Source organism: Canis lupus, chromosome 7 (genome assembly GCF_003254725.2).
Source record: "Canis lupus dingo isolate Sandy chromosome 7, ASM325472v2, whole genome shotgun sequence".
NCBI classification, from domain to species: domain Eukaryota; kingdom Metazoa; phylum Chordata; class Mammalia; order Carnivora; family Canidae; genus Canis; species Canis lupus.
Window position 1 is genome coordinate 53,842,324 of NC_064249.1, and position 18,829 is coordinate 53,861,152.

At 34.8% G+C, this 18,829-nt stretch overlaps 1 protein-coding gene across 5 annotated transcripts in view; it reads left to right on the forward strand.

Annotated features, from left to right (window-relative positions):
- RPRD1A (regulation of nuclear pre-mRNA domain containing 1A) overlaps window positions 1-18,829 on the forward strand; it is an 82,498-nt gene that overhangs the window by 44,404 nt on the left and 19,265 nt on the right. The window contains exon 7 of one of the 5 annotated variants that reach the window (XM_025429122.3): window positions 1,081-15,652. The exons of the other annotated variants lie outside the window; for them this stretch is intronic. Coding sequence (XP_025284907.1) covers window positions 1,081-1,200 — 120 coding nt within the window. The 3' untranslated portion in view covers window positions 1,201-15,652. Of the gene's footprint in view, window positions 1-1,080; window positions 15,653-18,829 lie in introns of those variants that run through there. 5 annotated transcript variants of the gene reach the window in all.

Sequence of the window (18,829 nt, forward strand, 5' to 3'; positions counted from 1 at the left end):
AATTTGGTGTTATGAAAATTACTTGCTTTATAAAACTATTCATGTGAAATTCCAGTAATATTAATTCATCCAAAAAGTTTAAATTCTATTGTCAAGAACAGAACTAATGGGAAAATAGTAGTATAAAGTCTGGTGTCAGCTACAGGAAATTATGGTTGGATTTATTGAATTCCTGTTCTGAGTACACGTATGTACTTTTAGGTATACAATTAAGAAAAAAAGTTTTTTGGCATTGAACTTATGGGATGCTATTCCCCCTCTCTCTGTCCCTGAACAGTTCATCAGTTCTGTTCAAGAAGTTAGTCTTCAAGTTAGTCTTTTGTTCCATCCCTGATTCTGATGCTTAACATATTCCCACACCTCACTTCTGGCTCTCACACACCCTTAGGGAGAAGAAAGTCATCACCCCTTTAAGTTAAGTGGTGATTGATACTGTTGATGAATCTGGAGGTGCAGGGGTGAAAAAAGAAACATTTTCCGATTTCCTTCGAGCAGAGTAGTTGTTGTCAGGGGTGGATGAGCCAGAATCTTTTTTGACTAGTTTTTGTTTAAAATTGTTTATTGCTATAGCAATTTTTATTCCATATGTATATGTACAAGAATTTCTCATTTGTCTGGATCCCTTTATTAAACCATTTTCTATAAATTTGTAGGTATGATACTGCCTCTATTTAGAGTTGCTTTTATTCGTGTTTAGTTCTTGTTTTAGCAGTCTCTGCCAAAGAGGATCATCATTTCTATCTGTGAGACCAGCTTTTTGATCAAGAGCTCTCCCACCCCAAATTCTCAGCTTTTAATTTAACATTGCCCCTTTTCAATATAGAGCGTAGTTGTTGGCATCATACTCTGCATTTAGAAAAGTATCGTCATTGTACATAGACAGGAGAAGGTAAAAAATTTTAAGACGATAACATATGTTATTTAACTTGGCCAGTTTTTGATCTTGTGATGCAACTTCACTCTTAAACATACTGTTACTTGTTTTATTGTTAGCAGAGTTAAGGGTAAGTAATGTTATGCAATTTTTGTCCTCAGTCTTTTGGTATGGTTTCTTTAACTTCTATTGAGCTTCTGTTGCAGGTATTGGACATGGGCGTATCTTCTAACGATGTCATCATCATTAGCATATTCTTCCTGCTAAAAATAAATATCAAACTCCAAAGCCTGTATTGTCTCCTGTTTTTGAGAATTGAAGACTGAAACTGTTATGCTTGATTATTTAATCACTGGTTACAAAAAATAGAATTTATGTTTGAAATGTAATTAAGTGTAGAAATAGATCAGATGTCACCCTCCACTTCCTTCTTTTCCCAGTTCTTTCAGCTAGATGGTTATAGGTGATGAGGCTGATGATAATAATAGCAATAACATTTACCATGTGTCAGGTACTATTGAAAGCACTTCACATCTCTCAACTCATTTAATCCTATATAGTAGGAAGAATGATCCCCGTTTTACAGGTAAAGAAAGGGAGGAGGCCCAGGAAAATTAAGTAACTTGCCTAAGGTCACAAAGAGGTAGTGAGTTGTTAAGAACCCAGGAACTCTTTCTCCAAAAGGCACATTTGCTTCCAGGTTTTACATAAAGAGATTTAAGATCACAGCAAAAGCTAAAAAATCTCTCTTCAGCTCTTTCTGTTTCCTCCCTCCTCAGAGGTAATCACTGTCTTAAAGTGTTCTAGGCACTTTTTTGTTTTTCAGTGTCACTGGATATTATATTAAAAAGAGACCACCTAAATTATACCGAACATTAGTTTACAAGTAATAAAAATTTAGATTTCCAATAAATTAGGAAGTCATTCCGCAGAACTCTTTGTTACCATTTAGAACTAAGTGATTCCTTTGTCAGATTATGGAAATGATTTGAGGTAGACATTTTTTGTATTGAGTAGATGGCATCATTTTGAAGTTGACACTGAACGATCAAGATTTATATTTACCATATAAGCTTTTTCAGTTATCTGCATCTTTGAATACCAACTGTCATTGACCAGGTATTGATGAGTCCTTTTTTTGGTTTTCATTTTTTTTTCTTTAAATTGAACATAAATGTAAAGTATCCATTCAGGGATTGTCTATTTCATATATTTTTTAAAGAGGTTGCTGTTAAAGCATTTGTAATGAATGAAAACATGAAGTGTTTTTTTTTTTAATTTTGCAAATTATGAATCATTATTTTTGGAACTTGTGACAAACATAGCTGGTTATTAGGCAGATAACTTAAAATATTTGACAATCTAATGTTTACAAAATGACATGTCACAGATTGCTATAGAAATCCTATTTCACCATTCAGAAGTTGAAATTATTTAATAAACTCTTGTTCACTTAGTTTATTTTTGGAAGGCATTCATGGATACGGTACTTAAAATGACATTTTGATTTAGTTTGATACTTTTGGGGAGGGGAAATACAGAGATCAGCAATTCTTTCATATTTAATAAGAATTTCTTTGATGCTCGGTTTTGGATACTTTTTTCATGATACAGCTGGTATAAGGAAATACAATTTTATAAAATCCGTTTTTATGTCACTGATCTGTTTTAAATTGCTAGAATTCCATGGAAAATTGATTGTCTAGTCCATGAAATAGATTTACATAGAAGATTGGAAATCACAATTTATGGCTCTTAAATTATAGTTCAAAGTTCTGTAAGTCAGGATGGGAAAGCTGTCAGGACTGTGTTTATCTTTTGCAGTCTTACATCAGTATATTCAAATTTAGCTTATTTTAAAATTGAGGGCATAGTATTCATTGTATGAATGTTGTTTGTTTAGTTTAAGTCTGTCCCTCTTCTCATGGTGTCAGATTGCAACCACTAAGTTGCTTTTATTAGTTTTGTACATTATAGGTAGCGCTGCAGAGAACATCCCAGTGATGCAGACTCATACAGTTTTGCAAGTATATATGCAGGATTGATTGTCGGAATCAGAATAGAATATCTGGGTCCAAGCGAATGTATGTTTAAGTGTTGACAGGGTATTCAAGTCCACCAAAAGGTTCTGCCTTTTTATTTTTTTAATTTTAATTAAATTTGTAATTTTTTTGTTCTTTCTTTATGAGTATAATTGATGCATAGTGTTACATTAGGTTCAAGTGTAGATGTTCTATCTTTTAAAACATCATGCAATATGAGTTCATCTTTTCCTTTACCCTTTCCTTTAGCCCACACCGAATATCATTGATCTTTTAAATTTTTGCATATCTGTTTAAAAATTATTTTTTTATTCACTCAGATTGGTCATCTTTTAAAAATACTAGCAAAACTTAATAAAAATAAATAAAAATACTTATTAGCCTTTTTTGTTGCCAATTCCCTATTTCCTTTGACTACTTTTCTATTTGGTTCTAAGTTTGTGTGTTAATGTTTGTCTTGTCTTTTATATATTCTGGGCTTTCTGGTTATAGTTAAGATAGTATTCTCAATTCATAAGTATAAACATACTATGCTCTTTTCCTGGAGATTTTTTTCTAGTAATTTTATTCATTAGGATTTTTTAATTTATATGACCTAGGGATCTAATTGAAAGTGATAGTAAGTAAATGTCCCTTGTCATGTATCAATTAATGATCAATCAGCTATTGACTGTCTTTTATTATGTTGTGAAATGCTATTTTTGGTTATACTTAATTCCTATATATGTATATATGAGAATGTAGTCCCTTTTTTATTCTGCTGGCCCATTTATCTTTTACTCATCTTTAATTATGCAGTAGAATTTTATTTGTATAATTTTTGGTATTGTTTGTGTCTACAATTTTAAATAATTATTATGTATGTGAGTTTTTACTTTCTTCCACTTATTTTATACATATTTGCTTTCATACTAAATATTTCAAATGGCACTTTCCTAAGTAGAGATTTCTTAATTTAATGGCCTTCTCCATTTCTGAATGCATGGTTTTACTTTTGTTGTCCATCCCCTCTATCTGCTAGACCGTATTTTCCAGGATTTTCTAAAGTTTACTTTCATAAAACTTTGTTTTCCAGAAAGTTCAGTTTTCATTATTTAAATGCTTAAGATAAATTTTGTTTTGTCTGGGACATTTAATGATTAGATGTTTCTAATGTCTCCTCTTACTATAGGAAAGAAGAATATTTTAAATAGCACTGAAAGTACAAATTTAAAAACCTTACTGAAGATATTACCTGCATGTAGCTTTTTGATGGTTATTTATCAAGTTTCATATATTACTAAGGGTATAGTAGTAAGAATATGGAGAACTGCTTATGTATGCTTTCATCTGTAGTTCACTTATTTCTTACATTTTACTTTTTTTCGTTGAAATCATACTGATTTAAATTTAGAAATTTGATAAGATGGAGCTATATGAATTTTTTTATTTTTAGATTTTAATTATTTACTCATGAGAGATACACAGAGAGAGAGGGGAGCAGAGGCATAAGCAGAGGGAGAAACAGGCTCCACACAGGGAGCCTGATGTGAGTCGATCCCAGGACTCCAGAATCATGCCCTGGGCCAAAGGCAGATGCTCAACCCCTGAGCCACCCAGGCGTCCCTATGAATTTTTTTAAAAAGCAGATATACTAATTACTCAATGGTTTCTTATATTATTTTTTGAGATCTAAATATTAAGTGTAAAATTTTTGTGATTATTTTTCAAGAACCATAATCTTAATCACTTTTTTTGATTATGCAAGTAATCTATTTTCATCATAGGAAAAAAGCTTCTTGAGCAAAAGGCTTATTAGCCCTGTGTTTTGGCACCTTGTATTTTGCATACTGTTGTTTTCATATAATATATGTGCAACTTCTATGCCACTGTTTTCCTTTTTAATGAACGGCTGTATTGTAAGTTAACAGCTACATGTTCTTTGATAGTGTAGGTGTTTCAGTTGCTTGGATATTACTAGAAACAGTATTGGAGTGAACATCTCTTGTAGTATATTCTTGACTCCTGTATATCTTTTTTTATGATAAATTCCTAAAGGTGAAATTGCTGATTCATGTTAAGGACTTGATACATGTTATCAATCTAACTTTCAGTAAGATTATACTAGATCATTGTGATGGTCTTCTTTTTGGGTCATTCATTTTCTCTAGAAAAAAATGCATCCGATTGCTGGGTAGATAACATAGGGCATCTGTTTTCAGAACAGTGCCTTTTATCTGATTTGGATTTTCAAATGCAGATCTTCGGCTTGGTTTCTCACTCCTATCTTTTGCTCTATGGGATAAGAGTTGTAACAGACTGATGTAGGGATTTTCAGGTGATCTTTATTGTCAACCTTAAGACTTACTATTGTATTTCAAGGAGCTTGGTACTTCAAAGTCCTGAGCCTCTCCAAAGTTCCTCAGGTTGAATTATATCACTTTCGATCATTATTTCTTGTTCCAGTTTTTTCCATCTTTCACAAGTGTCTTGACAGCTGTGTACTTCGATTACCTCTTCTCCATTCCTTTGGGTTTCCACCTTTATAAATTGTTTTATTATTTTAGTGCCATTTGGGGAGTGAGTGGAGATAAATATGAGCTCAATTTATTATGAAAATGGAAGCCCATTATGTCTTGTTAAATAGAACTAGTATATGTGTTTTGTAACTTCTGTGAAACTACCCTTGTCTAAGGGGTTGGTCCAACATTGCCTAGATTGTTAACAACTGATCTTCCTGTTTTTTCTCTTAGAGCCAATGCAACTGCAGCCTAGTTTATCTTTGAAGAAGTCAGATCTCATCATACCCTTGTTTAAAACTCTACAGTGCTTCCCATTACACTTTTAGATCTTACTTGAAACTCCGTATATGGGCTATGAGATCACTAGTCATGAGTCTCCATTTAGCTTTATCTTGGGACTATCTAAGCAGCATCCATTTTACTCTAAAAGCTTGTACAGGTGAAACATTTCTCACATAAGGGTTTCTGCTTTGCTAACAAGGTAGCTGGAATGCTCTCTCCACTAGATCTTTACTTAGCTGGTGCCTTTTTAAATTTAGATTTATGTTCCTGTGTCACCTCTTCAGAGTCCTTCAAGTATCCCTTTGCCCTCTTCCTACCTATTATGTTACACTGTCATTTTCTTTTTTCTTTTTTTAAAGATTTTATTTATTCATGAGAGACACAGGCAGAGGGAGAAGCAAGCTCCATGCAGGGAGCCCCACGTGGGACTCGATCCCAGGTCTCCAGGATCATGCCCTGGGCTGAAGGCAGCGCTAAACCGGCTGAGCCACACAGGCCGCCCCACTGTCATTTTCTTTTTGGCTTTTTGTTTTTTATTTTTCCTTCACGGTACATATCATTATTTGAAAATTTAAAACTTTGTATATGTATTTAGCTATCATCTGTACCTGCCATTAGAATGTGAGCTCCATGAGAGGAAGAACTTTGTTTTGTTTTTCATGTTTATTGCCATATCCTAAGCTCTTGGAGTAGTGCTTTTCTCCTGATAGGCATTAAGTTTTTTTTTTGTTGAATGAGTAAATGATTCAAATGATGAATGAGTGAATACCAGTACAAATGTAATTTGCAAGAAGTATATAAATATTTATATTTTAAATGGTGATTTATTTTGTAGTTAAATCAAAAATTATTTTACCCGTTTGCCCTGTTTTTCCTTCAGTAGAATAACATGTTAACAATATGTTAGAAAGTATGAATAACAAGTGAACAGTACTCAGCAGTGAAGAAACACTGAATTTATAAGAGTCACAGTGCTACCTGGTGGAAGAACTGAAGCCACAAATGAAATCAGAATCTTTAAAGCCAGTGTTCTTTATTTTTACAAAGAAAGGGATTTAAACAGTAACTGCCTTTTGCTTGCTTGCTCATTCAAAGAATAGAGCTGATAATAGAAATACCCTTCTAGAGGGGCTTTGTGATTAAAGAATTTATGGGCACAAAGCAATTAGCACCCTGCCTGAAGCAAAGTAAGTGCTCAGTAACTGTTAACTTCTACTATTTTTACTGTAGCATTTGAGAATTAATAGAAGTGAGGTGAGATTGAAAAGTAGATTCCAAATTCAACTGATTGTTAGAACAGTGCAGAGGATGGAAAGGAATGGTAGCACTGGCAATGTTTGCAAGCCTGGAGAAATTTGCAATAAGGAGACCAGGCAGGGTTTAACTAGAAAGCTTTATAGTATGGGTATTGAAGGCCTGAACCATAGTTGGTGATAGCAGTGAGAAAATAAAGGGAGAATAGGTATAGGGAACAGTTGAATCATAAGAATATGTAAATTGGATCTGAGGGTAGAGAGGTAGAAGGAATCCATGATAAAGAAATTTTGAAAACCTTGGAGCAAATGATTCTGGCATTGGCTAAAAGAATATTAAAATAGGGAACTATTTTGTAGTTTTGGTGGGAAGGATGATTTTGGTTTTAGGTAGGTCAAATTTAAACTTTTTTTTGTTTGTGCAGTGAAGTCTTTATTTTTTCCAGCTTTATTGAGATACCTGACATATAATGAGTGAACTATTTCAAAATTCCTTTTTTTTTCTTTCTTAAAATATTGACCAGTTGCCACCAAAGTTTTCCTAATTGTAAAAGTAATAAGTGTTTCGCATAGTTTAGAAACCATTCATAAGAACGCAGCACCTCTAATCTCATTACCTCTTAAATATTGACAAGATTTGGAAGATGGAATCATATAGTGCATGCTATTCTACATATTTTTTACACATTTACAGGAACATTTTTTTAATACTCTGATCTAAAATGAAATCTTTCTTTTATTTAGCAATTTTTTCCAGTTTCTTGCTATTGAAAAACATTGTTTTGAATTACCTTTTAGCGGGATCCCTGGGTGGCGCAGCGGTTTGGCGCCTGCCTTTGGCTCAGGGCGTGGTCCTGGAGACCCGGGATCGAATCCCACATCGGGCTCCCGGTGCATGGAGCCTGCTTCTCCCTCTGCCTGTGTCTCTGCCTCTCTCTCTCTCTCTCTCTCTCTCTCTCTCTGTGACTATCATAAATAAATAAATAAATATTTAAAAAAAAATGAATTACCTTTTAGCTAAATCTTTGCTTATCTATGGTAATTTTTTCATAAATTCCTAGATGTAGGGGAGAAAATAAAGCAGCGAGATCAAGTGATTTTCATGCTCAATCTGCTACAATTTAGGAAAACAAAATGATATCTGGTGACAAGAGGAGGTGAAAGTGGAGATGTCTCAATTGCATTTTGTTGATGTAAATTGATATGACACAATCTGTGTAAAGATAGTGATAATAAGTATCAGAACCCCTTATTTTACATAATGATTTTTTTCTGCTCTTTTCCTTTTACCAAGTCATCTAAATTGCATAATGCCCTAAAAGTAGCTAGTTAGGGGTACCTGGGTGGCCCAGTTTGTTAAGCCATTGCCTTCAGCTGAGGTCATCATCCCACGGTCCTGGAATCAACTCTGCCTCAGGATCCCTGCTCTGTGGGGAGTCTGCTCTCTCTGCCCCTCCCCCTTTCTGTGGGTGCACATGCATGTGTGCACTCTCAAAATCTTTAAAAAATGCAAGTAGCTAACTTGTAGAGGAAATTCTGGGAGCCATTAAAATGATGTATAGTTTTTGCTTTCATATTTTAAAATATTGTAAAATACACATTACATAAAATTGACCATCTTAAGCATTTTTAAATGTACACTTCAGTAATTTAAAAAACATTATCATTGCTGTGCAGACTATCTTCAGAACTCTTTCATCTTGCAAATTGAAACTCTACCCATTAACCAATTCCCCCATTCCCCACAGTCCCCAACCCTGACACCCACCATTCTTTCTGTCTCTGAATTTGACTAGGAACCTAATTTAAGTGGAATCATACACTGTCTTTTTGTTACTGACTTACTTCACTCATCATAATGTCCTCTGGTTTATTAGTGTTGTAGCATGTGCAAAATTTCCTTTTAAAGGCTGAATAATATTCCATGGTATGTATATACCATATTTTGTTTTCTCATGCATCTGTTGATGGACACTTGGGTTGTTTCCACTTTTTGGCTGTTGTGAATAATGCTGCTACGAACATGGCTTCTTGGCAAATATCTCTTTAGAGTCCTTGCTTTCAAGTCTTGGGTTTATACCCAAAAGTTGAATTGTTGGATCACATGGCATTTCTGTTTTCAGTATTTTGAGAAACTGCTTGTACCATAGCATATCACTGATAACAGCTGCACCATTTTTTATTCTTAGAGCAATGCACGGAGTTTTTTCTTCACTTCTTTAACAACACTTGTTATTTCTTTTTGTTGATGGTAGCCATCCTAATGGATTTGCTTTATTATCTTGAAGAAATGTCTATTCATATACTTAATTCATTTTGTTTTTTTGTTGCAATAAAGGGATGACATATATAGACTAAGGTTGAGGATAATTTGTTCCTGGGAGAAAAAGTTTGAAGATTATGAATCCACCAGTGCTGGATTGTCCTAGATGTTATTCTAGAACATTTCTCAAAAGATAGCCTCTGCTTGAATGTTTCTGATGTAAAAGGGAGCACACTGTTTTGAGAGCAGTCTTTTCCATTTTCTGGAAAAGTGCTAGCAACATATGTACTTCTTTAAAATTTTCACAAACATATTTGATTAAATATATATATATATTTATGTGTTTGTATATGTGTCCACACACACTTCTGCATTGGAGAAAATGGAAAATACTAAAAATCCAGAATGGAAGATAAAAACCAGAAACTACTGTTGATATTGAAAATGCATAATTCGAGATAATAGCCCCTTAGTTTTCCCCTCTCTTCCTTTCCTCCTTCTAGTCCAATTTTGTTTATAGGCTTTTTTTCTTTTATTCATGTATAAAGAATATTTTTATTTTTTTATTGTTTCATTACCATTTTTCATGTATTTGTCATTAAAAATTTTACACGAATAGCTATTTCAGTCAACTGTCAAACAGGTATAAAAATCATGAAGAGTGACAAAAATAGTGCAAGTCCTTGCATGTCTGAGAATGACTTTCCTTTTTACTCATGAATGACTGGTTGGCTGCATATAGAGTTATTGAATCATTCTTCTCTTTTTCTCTTTTGCCCAGTTACTATATTTTTCCTTTCTCTTGCACATTTAACGCTCGCTTTGCCTAACACACATGTAGGATATTAGTCTTTTGTTAATTTTTGCTTGATATTTGGGGCAGCCCGGGTGGCTCAGTGGTTTAGTGCTGCCTTCAGCCCAGGGCCTGATCCTGGAGACCCGGGATTGAGTCCCATGTCAGACTCCCTGCATGGAGCCTGCTTCTCCCTCTGCCTGTGTCTCTGCCTCTCTCTCTCTCCCTCTTCCTCTCACTCTCCCTCTCTGTCTCTCATGAATAAATAAACTCTTAAAAATTTTTTTGCTTGATATTTAATGTTCCCTTTAATTGCAAAGATCTAAGTTGCCTTTTTTTTTTGATTCTTCAGTTTTTCCTTAGATTCCTGTTATATTGAATCTTCTGAATCTTCATATTTATCTTTCCTCATTTATCCTTACTTCTATAATTTTCCTTTAATATTTTCCTTGAGTTTTTGTTGTTGCTGTTTTTGTTGTATTCATCCTTACAGCATGCTTGTCTGATAGGAGTTGAGATTGTTTTCCCACATTTTTATGGGATTCATAAAATGGATTTTATCTGTTGAAAGGATTTATTATAACTTTACTGGGACAATTCACAGATTCTACAATTCTGGGGCAAGTCAGAAGGAAATCAAAGGAGATGGTAGTGCCAGAGTTTTGTGAGTTTGCCAAGTCAGCCCAGACCTGACTAGAACTTTGCCTCTTTTTGCCAGCACAGCAGCCACACCATCCAGTACCAGTGACAAAAATAGTGCAAGTCCTTGCATGTCTGCCTAGATCTTCGTGTTGTTGAGACTCCCAATAGGTGTGGGTTGTCTTGTTAAAGTGACCCACACGAAAATCAATATTATAAATGTCCATAACTACTAGAATAGTCATGCCTGGAAGAGTTTGATATGGTCTTACTGAGAATGTTTGGACCTGTTTAATGTAAATGTAAAATACTGTTTAATTAGGTGCTAATTTTTTACAAACCTTAATGTGGGATTTTTGTTGTTGGTTATCATTTTACTTACTGCAATGAGTGCTTAACGCATTTGCTCTGCCTGCTTTTAGATTACTTTTCCTAATCCATGAGTTGAGGAATTATGTAAGTAAATATTTAAAAGTGTATGTCTGATGAAAGTAATGGGCTCCGAGAAAGGATCTAAGGATTTCAGTAAACAGTATAATTATAGTAAGATCTATAATGTGTCTTTATGTTTTTTTATTTTTTTAATAAAAATATTTAAGGTCCAGTAAATAAAATTTTTACTTTAGCATAAATACTTTTATGGCATTTATTTCTGCTGTTTATAAGCTTTACTCCTTAGGCTCTGAAGTGTGTATGTGTGTTTGTTTTTTATGGAATGTACATATTTTTAACAATGGAGTGTTGGCATTTTTTTATCATGTTAGTATTGGGACTACTTCATACCTCTTTTTTTTTTTTTTTTAACACCAGCCATTCTGTGAGTTGTTCATCAGATTCTTACAAACTTAATTTTTAAAATATGTTTATCTTTATTATCTTATTGAGTCAATATTTCAGCCCTTAGAATTTCTTGAAAACTTTTCTCATTTCTTATTTTGGTTTTCTTTGCTTGCTTTCTTTTCAGATTTCTTAAGGATATATTCTGAGTTCTAGATAAAATGCTTTTATGTGTTGAAGAGATAAGGCCAGAACAGGTCTGTGGTTAGAAACTTTTCTTAGTTGACTTTGGTCTTAGATTAGTGAACAGTTCGAGAAGCACATTAGCTTTGTGATGGATGAAGAGTGAGAACTCTAGAACTGGATAATCTGAGTTTAAATTCTGGCTTTACCACTTAACTAGCTCAGTGGCATTAGGCAAAACATTTGATCTCTTTGTACATTAGTTTCCTTGTTTGTAAACTAGGAATAATAATTATATCTGCTTTATATGGTTATTATGAGATTTACATGAATTGAGTACTTAAACCTGCCCAGTGTATAGTAACTAACTACTTCAGAAGTTCTAGCCCGAGATAAGAAAACTTGGAGGTTTTCTAGATAGCTTATATCTATCTTCCATGGTCTTCTCAAAAAATGAAGTGTTTATATTGCTAGTTACATTATTAGCATCTCAAGGATTGTGCCTAGATTCCTAAATTCTTTTTAAACAATGTGTTTAATCATTTTTTGAGATTCTGACTTACTGTATCAGACCTACTTGTCTCTTCTGGAATCTGCCTCTTTAAAGTTAAGTATAGTGTTTGTTCATGTTCACCTTTTTAGCTCCTTAGGAAAGTAATTGTCTCAGAAATCAAGTTGGTCTAGGGTGTTTTCTGCATTTCACCCCAGTGTTCTGAAGTGTAATTGATTATGTTGAGAGATTTGGATTCAAATAAAGTGTCACATTATTTCCTTGATGATTTAGATTTTCATTCTATTCTGTAGATAAAAGGATAGTTGCTTAGGTAGACAACCCTTGACTTCTATTTTAAGATGTTAGAATAAATGTATAAAACTTAGTATAGACTGTCTTTATCATATAACTAATAGATGTATATATAGATACCTTACATATTATATTACATATCTATTATATAAATACAAAACAAGGTGATATATATATAATAAAAATAGAATAAGTGAGAGCAGAGAAATAAAATGGAAAGCCAGATAAAATGGAGAGGTTGAGATGAAATGGAGAGAGATACAGAACTGCATGCACTATGTCAGTAGATGGACACTAGCCACTTGTGCTATTTAAGTTAATTAAAATTTATCCACTTTGTTGGGTAGTATAGATACACAACATTTTCACTGTCACAGGAAATTCTGTTCATAATGATTGGTCAAGGTTGCTTAAAAGATATCGATATACGAGAAATGAAGAAGTTATACTTTATATAATACATGTCATAGCTCTGCTCTGATAAGAAATGATGGGTGCTTCCCAATGGCAGTATTTTTTTTTTTTAAGATTTTATTTATTTGAGAGAGACACAGTGATAGATCAGGAGCAGAGGGAAAGGGCAGACAGAGAAGTAGGCTCCCCCCTGAGCACAGAGCCCAATGCGGGGCTCAATCCCAGAGCCCTGGAATCATGACCTGAGCCAAAGGCAGGCTTTTAACCACCTGAGCCTGTCCTAGTGAACAGTATTATTAGAAGATAGGTACTGACAGGAATTGAATTGAAGAACCACATCCTGGCATTTACTCTCCCTAAAAGTGGGAACATTTATGCAAGTGTTCTACGTCCCACATGGAACACCTGGAAGCAGGAGATTGGAACTAGCGTACTCCAGAATGGAAACAATCAGGGAGGTCAAATTCTGATGTATATCCTTTCTTGGACCAGATTGCAATGGTGAGGAATTGGTATCTGTATGGGAGCTTGCAACAGAGGAAAAGAGCAGTGTCTCTTTTGGCTGGTGAGGCCCAAGAGTGATGAGGATCATCTATATTCAAAAAAACAATCACTATAATCCATGTTGGAATTTGTCCACTTTACTGACAACCCAAGCAGGTTACATAATCTATAGATAATGTAAAGATGATAATATCACTGGAACCACCGAGCATTTTCAGAAAGCCAATACATAAGGCAGTAGATGCAGCGGGAAGAAATTTCTCCTAGGAAATAATGGAAAACCCAGCACGGTGATGTACTGAAAATGCCTAAACACCTGGAGATCGCAGCCCACCCCTAATTAGTATCCATCAAAAGATAACAGGGTCCTTGCAGCCATGTTACAAAAAGCTCTGTATTTTTACATGCTGATTGACAAAGGAGTAGTTGGGAATTCTAGGTAAGTAAGGAAACAATATAAGCAAAAGCTTTATAGTTAGAATGGCTATAAAATGAGAGCATAAGAGTGAAACAGTGGGATAAGTTAGCTACTTTGTGAGATTGTGGAAAAGTAGACCTGCTGATGAAGTTTGAACTTAATATAGTCAGTGTTCTATCTTTGCACATAATGCATTCCTAAAAATGTGAATAAAAATAGTTTTTAGGACATTTTAGCAAAAAAATTATATATTATGTAATATATAATGTTCTCCCCAGGCAAATTTCTTTCCTTTTTTTTTTTTTTTAAGATTTTTTATTATTTATTTATGAGAGAGAGACAGAGACACAGGCAGAGGGAGAAGCAGGCTCCATGCAGGGAGTCTGATGTGGGACTCGATCCGGATCTCCAGGATCAGGCCCTGGGCCGAAGGCAGCACTAAACCGCTAAGCCACCCGGGCTGCCCCCCAGGCAAATTTCTTAAAAATCAATATTTTTTTAAGGTTTTTGGTTTGTTGTTGCTATTGTTTTGAGAGTGTAATCAGGGGATAGGGAGGCAGTGGGAGAGTAAGAGAGAATCCCAAGCAGACTATGCTCAGTGCAGAGCCTGACAGGGCTGGATCTCTTGATCCTGTGACCTTGAGATAATGACTGGAGTTGGATGCTTAACCAACTGAGCTGTCCAGGTACCCCTGCAATTAGGATTTTTAAGCCCCTATGTGTTACTTGAGATGTAAAATTAGTAAGGACATAGATGAATTATTTAAAAGATGCAATTTTAAATAATATTCTCGTGACTTAATAGGAATGACATTTAGTAGGAAGAGCTAATGTTTAAATTGGAAGAAGGATTTAGTTTTTAGTGCCTTGGACTAAACTGCAGTGTTGATTTTGACCATAGTCCCATCAACTTTCCTTCAGTCTATAAAGCAAAACATGTGCTACAATTTGCTATCTTCTCTTGTCTTTTCATGTAAAGAAGCAATATCCTTCTCTTTGGATTCGTGAAATTCCTTTTGTGTTTGGACCCCTGGTATTTTTTTTACACTGAATCCCAATTTAGAATTATAAAATTCTATTTTCATTTTCCTTTAATATGGAACATACAGCCAACCAGCTGAAGTCCAGGGAGTATCTGAGTGTACCTAAATATTGCCACCTGTAGCATGTCTTTTTTATCATTCTTATCACAAATATTAGTACCCACATAAGTTCACAGACTGCTGTACAGAACTGAAATGACTATAGCATCATGGGGTAGCTTTGACCCGTTTGTTAACTATAGTGTGAAACCTGAATTTGGTGTCAAAGCTGTTCTGAATTATCTGTATATTTTGTATATACATGTGTATGTTAGGCATATTGATGTATATACGTTTCAAATAAAATGAATTTTGTGTGAAAGTTGGAGATGCCTTGTAAGTAAAGCAGAACTGAAAATTTCACATTACAATTCTAAATGATAATAGTGTAAGTTTCCTTTGACAGTAGAACACAGGATGAGGCAGGGCAACAAAAGCAGAAGAGGAAAAAAAGATGAAGGACAGAAGGAAAACTGGGACAAAGAAGGAAAATAGGACAAACAGTACAGCTTGCTTTATGCCTGCCGGAATCTAGTGTTGTGTTCCCATCCAGTAGCTGGTATCATGCATTTATACCAGGTGGCCCTTTTTCCTCAACTCACTACCTGTCTTAGAAGTTATCTGCAGGGAGGAGTGGACCATCTGAATGACCGGTACTAGTGAGTTTGCTTGGGTTGTCAGTTTGGGCTCTGTGTGCTAGATTACATTCTGTCTGCAATCCCTTACTATTTTCCCTTTTTGACTAATCAGTGAGCACCAGTGCCCTTTGTTCAAGCCTTGTAATGCAAAAAAAAAAAAAAAAAAGAAAAAAAAAGAAAGAAAGCACATTCATCAAGAAGCTCTGCTCTTGAAGCCTCTAGTACTTATTTTCATATCCTCCGAATTATTCAACCAATAGTGCTTAAAGGATATGTTTCCATAAATTCTGTGATTGAAAAATTACCAATGTCTTTGTACCTAACCCGAAACCCTACTGGTTGATGTGAGTTGATGCTTAACCAACTGAGCTGTCCAGGCACCCCTGCAATTAATATTTTTAAGCCCCTGTGTGTTACTTGATATGCACTTAAACTTGACTGTAGGAGAGATAATTTAAAATTGAAAACTTTATCATAAAATAACTAATAGCATTTACTCTGTGCCAAGGTACTGTTGTAAGTATTGATCCTATTTTTATTTGTAACTATGAAGTAGATAACTATTGATAGCATGTTTTATGACTGAGAACATCGGAGCCCAGGAATATTAATATATTACAAGGAAATTTGAAAATTCCATTACACTGAATACATTAAAGCCACGCAGCTCCTGATGACATCTTGATATATTTCCTTTTATCTTATAAAGATCATAGATTGAAATATCATGGTAAACAGTTATGGAAAGTTTTTTTGAAAACCAGTTAATAGCCATACCATATGTAGAAATTTACATTCTACTAGGATATCTTAAGTCTTCAGTGCATATAGAGTATGGACTTAAATAATGAACTGAGAACTTAAGAGTCCTGGGTTCTGGAACTTAGTAAGTGAACTTGAAATTGTATAATACCAAGCCTGTTCTTTTCTCATCTTTAAAATGTAGATATCAAATCTAATGATTTATAAGATCTATTCAAGTTCTGAAATTCAGGGCTCTTTTTCCCGTCTTTATCTCATACTTGGGAACTTCTAAGTAGTTTAATTCAACTTATAAAAGTAACATACAGAGCTTAAAACTTTTTCTTGCCTTTTTTTTTAATTTTTTTTATTTTTATTTATTTATGATAGTCACAGAGAGAGAGAGAGGCAGAGACACAGGCAGAGGGAGAAGCAGGCTCCATGCACTGGGAGCCCGACGTAGGATTCGATCCCGGGTCTCCAGGATCGCACCCTGGGCCAAAGGCAGGCGCCAAACCGCTGCGCCACCCAGGGATCCCTTTTTCTTGCCTTTTTTTCCTAGGACACTGTCCCATCATAATACATGTTTAATTATTGAAAATCTGAAAAATAAGGGTGCTTGCCTGGCTCAGTCTGCAGAGCATGTATGTGGCTCTTAATCTCAGGGTTGTGAGTTAAAGCCCCATGTTGGGTATGGAGCCTACTTAAAATCTGGAAAATACTGGAAAAATACAAAAACACTCCTGAGTTTACACCAACCACTGAAAGCAATTATTATTAATATTTTGATGTATTTTGCTACACTCTTGTATTTAAGTGGTTATATATATTCACTTTCATTTTTTAAAAAGTATGTGCAAGTGATTTTCTAAGCTTAATACTTATAGCTGCTGGCCACCATTTTTTATTTCCTTCATTTCAGATAGGATAGAACTTTAAGAAAAAAAAATTAATCCACATTGGGTTAAATAAGTTATACTTGGTGGACCTATTTAAAGAATTAGGTGTGACAAAATTGTGGAGAAATGTGTACCATTATGAATATTTAAGTTATTCGTAAATAAAAGTTATTGCCTGTAAGTCCAATTCCTTCATTACACTGTTGTAACTTATTAGGAGAGTCGTATTACGGGTAACTATGCCATCTAATTTATCCACTGCTTGAAGTAAGATTTGTTGTTAGAACTTAAATCTTGGTAATTTTAGGGACGCCTGGGTGGCTCAGCGGTTGGGCGCGGCTGCCTTCGGCTCAGGGCATGATCCTGGAGTACCTGGATCGAGTTCTGTATGGGGCTCTGTGCATGGAGCCTGCTTGTGTCTCCCTCGGTCTCTGCCTCTCTCTTAAAAAAAAAAAAATCTTGATAATTTTAATATCATTGCATACATTGAATTTAAGTAAAATGTAAGTTTCTTACATAGTTCAGTCAATGAAAAATTTATGGAGAACTGTGCATCATTCATACCAACTGTCTCCTAGAGTTCTGTCAGACAAGAACTGTCAGACAAGAACTGTCTGTCAGACAAGAACTTACAAAGCAAGAATTCTTTGTAAAGCATCTCCTAAATCTTGTCCTGTTTAGATCAGTTTATAGAGAATGTTAATTGCTTCAAAGCAAAGCCTGTTCTTGGAACCTTTCTAAGATCCAGTCATCTGATTCCAATGTGAAATAATTCTTGGAAGGTTTTAGGATTAATAAAGAATACATTTTATTTTATTTTATTTTATTTTATTTTATTTTATTTTATTATTTTATTTTATTTTTTAACAATACATTTTAAAACATAATTTGCAGGGCACCTGGATGGCTCAGTGAGTTGAGGATCTGCCTTTGGCTAGGGTCATGATCTTGGGGTTTTGGGGTGGAGCCCCACATTAGACTCCCTGCTCAGCGGGAAGTTTACTTCTTCAGCTTCTGCCCTACCCCCCTGCTCATGCTCTCGCTCTCTTGCTCTCTCTCGCAAATTATTTTCTTAAAAAAAATTTACGTAACAAAATGCACAGATAATAAGGCAGCTCATTATCTGTAAATTTGCTAAGTTTGGTGACCTACTCGATGCTAGACCTAATATTATGCTGTAGTAATATGTTTTGTATTCTCATTCCTAATGAGATATTAGTTATCATTTGACTTGGAATATAACTAAGTGTGTTTAGGATTTTTTACTTAAAAGTTTATGAGGGATGCCTGGGTTGCTCAGTGGTTGAGCGTCTGGCTTTGGCTCGGCATGATCCCAAAGTGCTGGGATTGAGTCCCACATTGGGCTCCCTGCATGGAGCCTGCTTCTCCCTCTCTCTGCCTATGTCTCTGCCTCTCTGTGTCGCTCATGAATAAATAAATAAATTTTTTTAAAAAGTTTATGAAAATCAGAAAGATTATAGAATACCGTAAGAACATGAACATTCTTAATAACCTTTTTTTTGAGCTGCCAACAGCTTTGAAAAATGCAGCGTGCACACAGATTTGCTTACAACTTCAGTTAAATTAGGGCCACCTTTGAGAATAATAATGGTTCACATTTTAGTGACCATTGTTCCATAACCAGTGCAAATTGAATGGGGGGGGGGGGTCTGTGGGAATCTTGCAATGGTTTCTCTGCTTATAAACTTCCAGTCAGTTCC